Source organism: Esox lucius, chromosome 9 (assembly GCF_011004845.1).
Source record: "Esox lucius isolate fEsoLuc1 chromosome 9, fEsoLuc1.pri, whole genome shotgun sequence".
Lineage (NCBI taxonomy): Eukaryota > Metazoa > Chordata > Actinopteri > Esociformes > Esocidae > Esox > Esox lucius.
The window spans coordinates 2462234-2474265 of record NC_047577.1 but is presented as its reverse complement, the minus strand read 5'-3'; the positions used below and the strand labels follow the sequence as shown (position 1 = coordinate 2474265).

The following is a 12032-nucleotide window of genomic DNA, read 5'->3' as shown; positions in this document are numbered from 1 at the left end:
TCCAGTGTGGGATCTCTCATGATTCTTTAAGTCACCTGCAAAACGAAAATGATCCCCGCACAGAGAGCAATGGTAAGGCTTCTCCCCTGTATGTATTCTCTGATGATTTTTTAGGTTTCCTGGCTGACTGAAACTTTTCCCACAAAAAGAACAGTGATAAGGCTTCTCCCCTGTATGTACTCTTTGATGCTCCTTAAGGCTTCCAGAATGGTTAAAGCTCTTGCTGCATTGGGTGCAATGATAAGGCTTTTCTCCACTGTGTACTCTCTCATGTCTGTAAGGTTCACTTTTTCACTGAAACACTTACCACATGTGGCACAGGGAAAAGGTTTTTCTCCAGTGTGTACTCTTTCATGATTCTTTAGACCACTTGAGGAACTAAAACTCTTGCCGCACTGAGGGCATGGATAACTCCCACGACGCCTTAATGTACTTTGGTCAACTACACTACTACTTTCTTCCACAACCTTTCTCCTCTCCTCCTCACCCATTTCCCTTTCATCCTCTTCTTTTAAAATCATATTGAGAGTAAAGGCAGGCTTTTCTCCAATGTGTATTCGCTGATGAGTCTTTAGGTTTCCAGGCTGATTGAAACGCTTTTCACAAAGAGAGCACTTGTACGGTTTCTCTCCACTATGTGATCTGTGATGAGACTTTAGGTCTCCTGCACGACTAAAACTCTTCCCACAAAGAGAGCAATGATAAGGTTTTTCCCCTGTATGTATCCTCTCATGTTCTTTAAGGCTTCCTGAATGATTAAAGCTCCGTCCACAGTAGGTGCAGTGATAAGGTTTATCCCCACTGTGTACTCTCTCATGTCTCTTAAGGTTAACCTTCTCACTAAAACCCCTACCACACTGGGAACATTGGAAAGGTTTTTCTCCGGTATGTATTCTCTCATGACACTTTAGGTTTCCTGCCTGACTAAAACTCTTTCCACACTGAGAGCAAGGGTATGTCTTTTTTTTTTTTTTGTGTCGGTTTGAGTGATCTGGAGTGAGTTTGACCAATACTGTTGTCATTAAAGTCAAGTTGGGGCTTCTCTCTGTGTTGTTCGTGGTTTCCCGGTACTGTGGAACTGGGTTCGATGTCTGAACCCGGGTTGGAGCTCTCTCCTATTGGAATATAAACACATATAAGATGAGGAAAATGACAGAAAGCAAATGCTTTAAGCAGGATTTTCTCATCAATGTCAGCCATTGAAAACAATTAAAGACTACACACACAAAACATTGACTGAATGACGACTGAAATTCTTCACTCGCAGTGTCGACATCAACCACAAATCAATGAAAACTGCAGTCCCGCATCAAACACTGTGGTTGTAGAGTTTAAAATGAAATCAACATGACTAGATTTTTGTCAGACTAACCTTTGGTCAGAATACCTGTGGGGTGTGTAGCTGGTTAATGAGCTCCGGAGTGTCTAACTCTGATCAGACGGGATGTGCCGGTGTGAATGTCACTGAACGGCTGAGGGCAGAGGGGCTGTCTACTTTAAGATTGGTCTCCAGGGCAACAGTACTTAGAACCACTGACATGAACATTATTGGCCGATTACAAGCTGCCTCTTGAAACAGCCCAATGTGGGTTTTATCAGTTGCAGTGAAAATTATATTCTGATGTTAGGGGTCAAATTTAGGGATTACATTTTGTGACAATCCCCAAAATCCCAGCCTTTTATGTTCTAGTTTCAGAAATAATGACTGTCTTAGAATGGTTCAGTGTTCCAATCCACTGCCTCCAGTGCAGATGCATTGATGAACATGTATCCTACAGCTCTTTTAGCAAAACCTCTGTCCCTAAACACACCAAAGAAAATTCTGATAAATGAATTATAAGGGGCCATATTTAAGATTTGTAATTTACTAATAGCATGAATACAAGCATAAAAAACAGATCCATTTCCCACAAACCTGGATTCTAATACCATCATGGTCTTGTAGTGTTATTTTTTAAATTCAGTCTTGTAAACAGAGGCAGGATTCTACACAGTAACCCTATAAATGTGAGCCTGAATTTACCTGAGTAATGGTTTTCTTCGCAATCTTCTTCTCCACTGATTTCTCTCTCCTCCTCTTCCTCTTTGACAATCACATTGAGTTTGAATGGCTGGCTGCAGTCCCCCAGCTTCACTGACCTCTCTGGACCTAGTGGTGACCTTCTCTGGGCTGGAATACAACTGCCCAAATCTGTCTCAGACATGTTGGGAACGGTGTTGGATCTGAAAGAGATTACAACACATTTTCCTGTGGCACGTGTGAACAATTTTTTTCCAATGAAGTAACTGTAACTTGCAAAAATCTGACAGCAACTCTACACATGTGTCCCCCAGCAACTGGTTTTGGACAGAAAATATCCTCCATTCAGGGTGCAGTGGCACTGCTTTCTTCCTTGACTAGCTTTTATGGTGGGCGGGCATAAACATTTGTTTTGTCTTAACTAAATCCACTGAATATAGTGGTTAATGCAATTTCTTTAATGTTATGCACAATGTAAAGTTAGCCTGTAACATGGATAAGGCATGGGGAAGGAGGACGATTGACTGTTGATCATAGACGAGTTGCTTACTGCAGTGCAAAGCTATTTTTACTGGATATATCGCTTAGCTGCTACAAACCCTATTTGATGGCTGTTGTGAGAATACCAAGGAACGCTGGTCTTTTCAAATCATAACTAATCCTAGGTATTCTGTGTTGTGAAGTCCGGTGCTTTGCTGGTCCGACACTGCGCAAATAAAACCATGTCATATTGGGAGCTTGCTTTTAGAAAACATTGTTTTGACAGTTCAAACGGTCTGCAGAACTACTTCAGTTTACTGTAGAATTGTAATATGAAAAGTAGCATTACATAGATTCCCACAATAAACACTATAGTTAATTAACACCTGAAGTGTTAACGAGATTGACATGCTGTCAACGGCTACCACGGCGCTAGCTGACTGGCGATTTCACCAACATTACATAAGGGTACGGGGCGTTTGGTTAAGTTGAAACACCAGCGTGTTTTTGAAATTAGCCTAGTACAGTATGTCTTTGTTGTAATGGTCTTCTCTGATCAACATTCTTTTGTGACAACACAGAGCTTTAAATTGACGCAAATCCCATACTCTAGCTCACTGCGCCACATTTCTACCGACATGTGGCTAGCTAGAAACCTCTCTAAGCTTGAGGAAAGCATATCGTTGTTTTGCTTGTATGACATCGTATAACAGTATTACCAGTGGGTAGCTATGATACATCCGACACCTAAACACGTACAGTAACAGTTTAAATAAATAGGAACTCCACCGGGAGTGTGTAGGCACTCTGCTTTGATTCACCCATGACTGCTTGGCATAAAGTTCCAGACCAGGCCACAGTTATTGGCCTGAAAGAACAAAGATGAGCCATCTTACAGGAAGGAGGTTGCAACCTACAACTCAGCTGAACTACAACAAATAGATTATTATTGACTTTAGGACTCAGAGAGGGAACATCAACAAGGTTGTGGTAAAAAGTCAGTAGTTCAGTTCTTCTGCATCCACATATCCAACCACTTGACATGGACCATTAATGCCTCCAGTGTTTTTGTCAAGATGTTTTTATTCTTATTTATTCATTATCTTATCAGAAGGGATTTGTACTCTGTATGTTTGATCAATTACACTTATGCTGAAACTCTAGTCTCTCTCTCTCTGTCTCCAACTTATAAGGCCAGTGTCTTGTGTTCAGGGGCTGTGATGAATGGAATGTCAGCTGAGCAGGGCCTTGGCTCCTTTTAGCAGTAAGAGAAACAGGCCTCTGCCTGTGCCATAAAACCGCCATAAGAAACTGTTCTCTAGGAGGAAGCTCTTGAACAGCAGGGGGTTATTATTACTTACATCCTACAGGTGAACAGAGCTCTTTTCCTTATTGGGAAGAGCATAGTCAACTTAAGTCCCCATATAGTAACTGTCCAGATTGTTATACCTTAGACTACACCATAGTGGCTACTATGCCTTGTATGTACATACTGTAAACGCTAATTCCGTCATCTGTACTGTTGGAAGAGAATATAAGCTTGAAACTTGAAATGCATAATCAGTACAATCTGTCATGACGCTACTCAGCTAGTCTCTGTACTCATTCTCTGTCAGTATTGTGACGTTTTACCGTGGTACCACATAATTAAACTTGAGACTGAGAAGTTTTTGTATAAATCGCGAACATGTTCCATCTTCCACAGGCTCAACATTGACTTGAATCTTAAGGCAACTAAACTGTCCTGCCACCTTGGGTCCTCTCCCCATACTATCAGTTCATCATCCAGAGCATCCAGACTGGCTTCATCCCAGCCTGGTATGGGAACTGCTCCAAACCCCTAAGATGGGCCCTCCAGCGGGGCGTGAAAAGAGCTCCGTGGCCCGCTAGGGCCGAGCACCCAGACATCCGACACATTGCCTGACAGGGCTCATAAGCGGCAGCGCAACGGGGATTTCCTAATAAGTCAGATTCCTTAGCAACGGTTAATAGCTAACTAGCTAGTGAGCTACCAAGCTAAACAAAGAAGATTAGCAAGCTATTTAATTCACAGCTGGAGTCGATTTGACGTACAACGTGATGACCATTGATGGACTAGACACCAAATAAACGTTACACGTTAACCGGTACTGGATAAAGCTAAAAGTTACCCTGAAAAAATGTCAGTTAATGTAGATAGGTCGGTACGGCAGCCTTACGAAGGGATTGGACTAGATGATTAACGCTAGCTGTAAAAACAAAACAGTGGCCGCTGCAAACCGTGTCGATTTCCTGCGACGCGTTAACGTTATTTTACTAACCATGGTACACACACTTAACATTGTTGAAATTAATAATAAAATACCTGAAACGGTTCTCCTATTTCTGAGATGAGAAAATACCGTGATTCATTCATCCAGTAGCAGACTGACAGATGAGATGCGTCAGGAAATGTTTGTGTGCGTCGTATAAGCGTATTCGTTGCGCATGTATTGCTGGCCTCTGATAATTCACTTTCAATGTCAATCCAAACCAGCTCATCCTCTGATGTTAACCAAGCAGTTAAAAACACATTCAGACTTTGATTATATGGACATATCTTGCAGCCCACAGTGCCAAGTCTACTCTCTTCTCCAATCGTATTTAAACAATAAACCAGCAGGAAAATCAGACCAGAGTCGTTTAATTATTTCCTTCTCAGCAGAGAGCATGGTCAGTTAAGCACTGGGTCTGCTGCTGTTCTCATGATAAACAGCGCAGAGCGCGAAGCTATCCATGAGAAGAAGGTGTGGGGAAGGAGTGGGGAACGTTCTGTCATTCTTGGCTGACAGTATGTGATTGGTTGGTTTGAGGAGACCGACTCAGGAGAAACCTCCAGAAGGTTGTTTTAATTGATTGTTTGTAATTACATTCATCCATTCAGAGTCTCTGGATTCTTTAGTTATTGGTCCTCACTTACAGACTCATCTCCAGCTTTTCAGTCTGACTTCCACTATCCCTGAGGGATTTACAAGGACTATGGGCAATACGGTTGCCTAGCGGTCAAAACACCTGACCAGTGAGCAGAGGGTTTCCTATCCAAAGCCGACAAGGTGAAAAATCTGTTGCTCTCTCCGGGAGCAATGCAGTTCATCCATAATTGCTACTAGGGTTTTTGCTGAAAAAGGAATTTGTGCAGTTGATCATCCATTGTTGTACCTTTTAACATTAAATACAACCACTGGACTTCTCTTTAATTACCTGTATTCCAACACTGCAGCTTCTATAATGTGTTGGTGTATTCATAAATATAATGTAAAATAATCCTCAATCAGAATAATTGTATGTTTACATTGAGTAATTTTATGCTTTATAGGTAAGGAAAGCAGTGAAAAGAGAGTGTTTATCCTTGAATAGCAGTGGGTCGGATGAAGGCCCTGATCACTGATCTTGGCTTTAATACCTATTTAGAAAATACAGCATGGATGCCCCTGTTCATAGAGATCTAACATCCATAGGTTGTTATCTCCAACCCTGTCCCTGGAGATGAACATCCGATAGGTTCACTCTCCAATAGAGCTCTCCGGGAACAGGGTTGTAAATGATAACCCACAGGACAGTATCTCTCCAGGAAAAGGGTTGGAGATAATAACCCACAGGACAGTATCTCTCCAGGAAAAGGGTTGGAGATAATAACATACAGGACAGTATCTCTCCAGGAAAAGGGTTGGAGATAATAACATACAGGACAGTATCTCTCCAGGAAAAGGGTTGGAGATAATAACATACAGGACAGTATCTCTCCAGGAAAAGGGTTGGAGATGCCCTTCATAACAGTAGATTTACAGGAACATGGTTGGGCAGCCCAGTGATACACCCTCCCCCATAGCTGGTTACAACAGTACATATGGAGTTTATTTACAGACCTCAATTACACATACAGAAATAAAATAACATAAGGACTACAATTAAAAGCAGGACTGGAAGTGTTAACTAATTTGCAGAAAAACAAAATGGATAATTATAACATTACAAATGAATTATCAAGTCTACTGTGACTGGTAATGGACCAACATGCCTAGACCACATGTATTTATTTCTCTTGCTATTAAATTGTCTACACACATGGCAAATCTCCCACAAACACACCAGGTCATTCTTAAGTAGTCTACCAAAGTAGAACATGACTACACCTATGCTTACTTTCCTGAAAATTTTTTATTGTTATATAACTTTATTCAAAGGCATCAATCTTCCTGGGATAACATTAGAACAGATATGAATAAGATTTATGTTAGCTAAAACAGAGTGAGCTCTATTTTAAAGGCCAAGGTTGCTATTTGATGTTACTGGTCCAGAAGCATCTTCACATGTGCAGAACACGTTATGCGCACTTTAAAGTAAACCATTATGAAGCAGCACAGGTCAGGCCTGTACTGTCAAAAAAGATACCAGAACAGGAAGTGCCTTATCCCCTTTTCTATGGAGTTTCACCTTCTCACATCTCCTTTAGTCCTCATCTTGTCATACTTCTGTCTCTCCCTCATTGTCTTGCTCCTGCCCCTCTTGGACAAACTCGTTTAAAGCACATGTAGACTCAATGTGTAATCTCTGATGACTTTTCAGAAATCTTAGCTGAGTGAATTCCTTCCCACACTGTAAGCAGTGGTAAGGCTTCTCTCCACTGTGTGATCTCTGATGATTCTTTAAGTCTCCGGCAAAGCGAAAATCCTTTCCGCACTGTGAGCAGTGGTATGGCTTCTCCCCTGTATGTATTCTTTGGTGTTCCTTAAGGCTTCCAGAATGATTGAAACTTTTCCCACATTGTAAGCAATGGTAAGGCTTCTCACCGCTATGTACCCTTTCATGTCTTTTAAGGTTTGCTTTCTCACTGAAACCCTTCCCGCATTGGGTGCAGTGGTATGGTTTCTCACCAGTGTGTACTCTTTCATGATTTTTTAGACCACTTGACGAACGGAACGTTTTCCTACATTGTGGGCAAGGGTAACTTCCACGACCAGGTAACTTTGTCACACCTGGGTTACATATTCTACTATTTTCCTCAATTTTTCCAACTTCTCCCTTTTCCTCATGCATTTCTCGCTCAACCTCCTCGTCTTTGACAATGATCTTGAAAGCAGAGGCAGACTTTCCTCCAATGTGTAATCTTTGATGACTTTTCAGACTCTTTAGCCAAGTGAAGCCCTCCCCACACTGGGAGCAGTGGTATGCCTTCTCTCCAGTGTGGGATCTTTCATGATTTTTTAAGTTACTTGCAAAACGAAAATTATCTCCGCAGAGAGAGCAGTGATAAGGCTTTTCCCCTGTATGGATTCTCTGATGTTTCTTAAGGTTTCCTGGTTGATTGAAACTCTTCCCACATAAAGAACAGAGGTATGGCTTCTCTCCTGTATGTACTCTTTGATGATTATTAAGGCTTCCAGAATGGTTGAAGCGCTTTCCACATTGGGTGCAATGGTAAGGCTTCTCTCCACTATGTATTTTCTCATGTTTTCTAAGGTTAAATTTTTCACTGAAACACTTGCCACATGTGGCACAGGGAAAAGATTTAGCTACAGTGTGTACTCTTCCATGATTCTTTAGACCACGTGAGGTACTGAAACTCTTACCGCATTGGGGGCAGGAATGACTCCCATGAACAGGAAGCCTTGATGTACCTGGGTCATGTAAACTAGTGCTCTCTTCCTCAACTTTTATCTTTTCTTCCCTTTCACCCTCCTCTTTTAATATCACATTGAGAGTAAAGGCAGACTCTTCTCCAATAGTTTCCTCCTCCTTAATTTCCCTTTCATCCTCTTCTTTTAAAATCACATTGAGAGTAAAGGCAGGTTTTTCTCCAGTGTGCATTCGCTGATGAGTCGTTAGGTTTCCAGGCTGATTGAAAGTCTTTTCACAAACAGAGCATTTGTATGGTTGCTCTCCACTGTGTGATTTGTCATGAGTCTTTAGATCTCCTGCACAACTAAAACTCTTCTTGCAAAGAGAACAGTGGTAAGATTTTTCCCCTGTATGTATCCTCTCATGTTCTTTAAGGCTTCCTGAATGATTGAAGCCCTGTCCACAGTAGGTGCAGTGGTAAGGCTCATTACCACTGTGTACTCGCTCATGTCTCTTAAGGTAAACCTTCTTACTAAAACCCCTACCACATTGGGAGCATTGGAAAGGTTTTTCTTTAGAATGTATTCTCTCATGACACTTTAGGTTTCCTGCCCGACTAAAACTCTTTCCACACTGAGAGCATGAGAATGTCTTTTTTTTTTGGAGGGTCTGTTTGTGTGATCTGGAGTGAGTTTGACCAATACTGTTGTCATTAAAGTCAGGTTGGGGTTTCTGTCTGTGTTGTTTATGGTTTCCTGGTATTGTGAAACTGGGTTTGCTGTCTGAGCCCGGGTTGGAGCTGTCTCCTGTATGAATATAAACATGTATAAGGTTGAGAAACAGACCACGCAATGAAAAATGTGTACTGTATTCCCCATTTAAACTGTATTGCTAGTTCATCTATCAGTTTGCCCTGACATTTAGTCTCCTCATACTTTCTTTAGATACTAGCAATACTACCCCCCCACCAAAAAACACCTGGGACTGGTAAATACTGTTACAGTCTTGTTTGGAAGAAAAAAGCAGACAAGTCATGTTATTTTTTTAAATCAGTCTTTAGAGGCAGGATTGTACACAGTGCCCCTATAAATGTGAGCCTGAATTTACCTGAGTAATGGTTTTCTTCGCAATCTTCTTCCTCTCCATTGATTTCTCTCTCTTCCTCTTCCTCTTTGACAATCACATTGAGTTTGAATGGATGGCGGCAGTCCCCCAGCTTCACTGACCTCTCTGGACCTAGTGGTGACTTTCTCTGGGCTGGAATACAACTGCCCAAATCCGTCTCAGACATGTTGGGAACGGTTTCGGATCTGAAAGAGATTACATTTTCCTATAAGGTGTGTAGAAAATATTCCTCCACCTGTAACTTGTGAAAGTCTGAGCAAAATTCCACACTTGTGTCCCCCAGTGACTATTTCTGATATTGTGAAATCTCCCATTATGTTGAAACAATTATTTTCTGTTTATTTGATTTTACACATTATGACCGTGTTGATCGGTAGCTGATGAAATCCATTTTGATTTCATGTTCCACAAAATGTGGAAATGTTCAAGGGCATAAATGCACTATAGAGGCCTTACTAACACTGGGGCCCCTAGGAGAGTGTAGGCCCTCTTCTTTGATTCACCCATGACTGCTGGGCATAAAGTTCCAGGCCAAACCACAGTTATTGGCCTGAAAGAACAAAGAGGAGCCATCTTACAGGAAGGAGGTTGCAACCTAAACCAACTCCCCTGAACAAAAAACAAAAAAGAGATGATTATTGGCTATAGGACGCAGAGAGGGAACATCAACAAGTTTGCTGTATTTTTGTCAAAAGTGACTTGAATCCTAAGGCAACTAAACTGTCCTGCCACCTTGAGTCCTCTCCCCATTCTATAAATCCATCATCCGCCTGGTATGGGAACTGCTCCAAACCCCAAAGAAGGGCCCTCCAGCGGGGGGTGAAAATGGCTCCGTGGCCCGCTGAGGCCGAGCATCCAGACATCCAGCACATTGCCTGACAGGGCTCAAAAACGGCAGCGCTACAGGGATTTGCTAATACGTCAGGTACCTTAGCAACAGTACTAAGTTAAACAAAGAAAGTTAGCAAGCTATTTAATTCCTCGATCAAGAAAATTTTGCTTACAATGAGATGACAACTCATAAACAAATTAACAAATAAACGTTACCCGGATGAAGCTAAAAGTTACCCTGAAATAACGTCTTAACCTAACTGTAGCAAGCTCAACAACAGGATTGGACTAGATGGCTACAACTAACTGTGAAAACAAAACAAATCCCGCTGCAACCCCTACCGAGTTCCTGAAACGTTAGCTCACATAACTTGATACACACACTTCACATAATTTTAATTAATAATAGAATACCCGAAACTGCTTTCCTATTTCTGGAATGAGAAGAAAACACATGCGCCAAAATTATATTGACTTGCATGCGGTTGCATATCGGTTGCAGATGTGCAACCACAGGGACGGGATGGCTGGTTGGGGGATGGTGGAAGGTTGCTGGGGTTTGACTAGTCTTTAGGCTTTTTGTTGTCTATACTTCATGCCGTCATACGATGTCGCTCTTGTTTGTTTTATATTAAACATTGAATAACCCCGTTTGTAAACATTTATAATTGTTTTACTGCTTCAAATAATAAAATCGAATAGATAAATTAAAAGACTCCTTGCCATTTTCACAAGTTCATGGGTTTGGAATCACTACTTCAAAATGAGAGTTGACTTCCGTACTCCACTAACCTAAACAATACACAGTTACAGGCTACGCTCGAGATACAACACACGTACGCTTTTGAAACACAGCCCTATAAGTGTATTAAAGGCTATCCGTCTGTATGTAAAACGGACTTTTTAGGGTATGAAGAGGTAACCAACGCACTTAGATCCAAGTTACTTACCAGTGTTAGAAATGTTGACGGCTGTGGCCTTGACATGTTCTGCAGGTGAAAAAACCACAGCACATCATTGGTCATATTAGCATGCCTAGCAGCAGAAGCTGCTTTTAAAAACGAACCAATGTTACAGGAAATCATTATTAATTTATAGTAGTCCTACATAATTCAAACACCGACAGTACATCAAATAATGAGAACTGGCAATAACACCCTAACGCCAACCAACCTTCTTCTGCAGCAGATGGGATTATCTAAAATGGAGATTGCTGGTAGAACCAGTGTCAACGATGTGTATAACTACACCAAGATAGCACAGAGTGCCAGTGAAGGACAGAGCTGAGTACAAGCTAGGGGAGATGGTATTGGTTCCTGTTTCTGATAGGAAACGCCTACACCTTAAAGTTCGTGTGTGCCATAACTCAATCCATCCTGTTCTCTTTACTTCGAAAAGTATTTTTTACAATATGTGAGTCTTTCACTGTTCAGCCACCTCGGATTTGGCTTTCTCTCCATAACCGTGCTTCAGCTTTACACATCCGGTGTGCTATCTAACTCCATGTTATAAATACGTGTTACTGGTCTGACCAGCGTCTTGTGAGCAACATTAAAGAAACATTTCCGGGTCATGAAAATTAGGAAATGTTCTAAATAAAAGAGACCAACGTATTACTTCAAAACGGACATATATTGAGTTTATTCATTGTTTAAGAAAGTGTACCTCTCAAAAGATTGACAACAATTGAATTGAATATTATATTATTATATATTGAATATTATTATATATTGAATATTCTACAGAGAAAGCAATGTTGATATTTTTTTTGCATGTAATCACTGTATAGAGTCTCCTGAACATTTCCAACAATACATTCACTGCGGCGAATAGAATTTTGTTCTGTATGAGGAAAAAGGGGGTGTGGAAATATTGTTTTGCTAGATGTAGCACACCAATCCCCATGATTAGACAGTTTGTCTTACTCTACACATTCTCCTGAACATTTCCTACATTGCTTTCTCTGTGGAATATTCAATAGTTAATGAGCTATGAGGCA

The 12032-nt window shown here is 41.2% G+C and overlaps 2 protein-coding genes across 6 annotated transcripts; both read right to left on the bottom strand.

Moving 5' to 3' along the window:
- LOC105031393 (zinc finger protein 501-like) lies at positions 1–5251 on the bottom strand. Its single transcript, XM_034294052.1, has 3 exons — positions 4845–5251; positions 2024–2223; positions 1–1115 (listed from the first exon to the last, which is right to left on the bottom strand). Exon 3 carries the CDS (start codon positions 1020–1022, stop codon positions 111–113), a length of 912 nt encoding a protein of 303 aa, XP_034149943.1. The 5' UTR covers positions 1023–1115; positions 2024–2223; positions 4845–5251; the 3' UTR covers positions 1–110.
- A 550-nt stretch (positions 5252–5801) lies between these two features.
- On the bottom strand, positions 5802–11476 carry LOC105031392 (zinc finger protein 271-like). Of its 5 annotated transcripts, XM_010905788.5 has the most exons (5): positions 11207–11476; positions 10984–11022; positions 9663–9752; positions 9185–9387; positions 5802–8883 (listed from the first exon to the last, which is right to left on the bottom strand). In XM_010905788.5, the coding sequence occupies exons 3-5, from the start codon at positions 9707–9709 to the stop codon at positions 6983–6985; spliced, it is 2151 nt and encodes a 716-aa protein (XP_010904090.2). In that variant the 5' UTR covers positions 9710–9752; positions 10984–11022; positions 11207–11476; the 3' UTR covers positions 5802–6982. The 5 variants fall into 5 exon arrangements, with proteins under 5 accessions (XP_010904090.2, XP_010904091.2, XP_010904092.2 ...); XM_010905789.5 differs by lacking the exon at positions 9663–9752; XM_010905790.5 differs by lacking the exons at positions 10984–11022; positions 11207–11476 and adding an exon at positions 9935–10973 and having other exon boundaries at positions 9659–9811.
- Between the last annotated feature and the right edge of the window lie 556 nt (positions 11477–12032).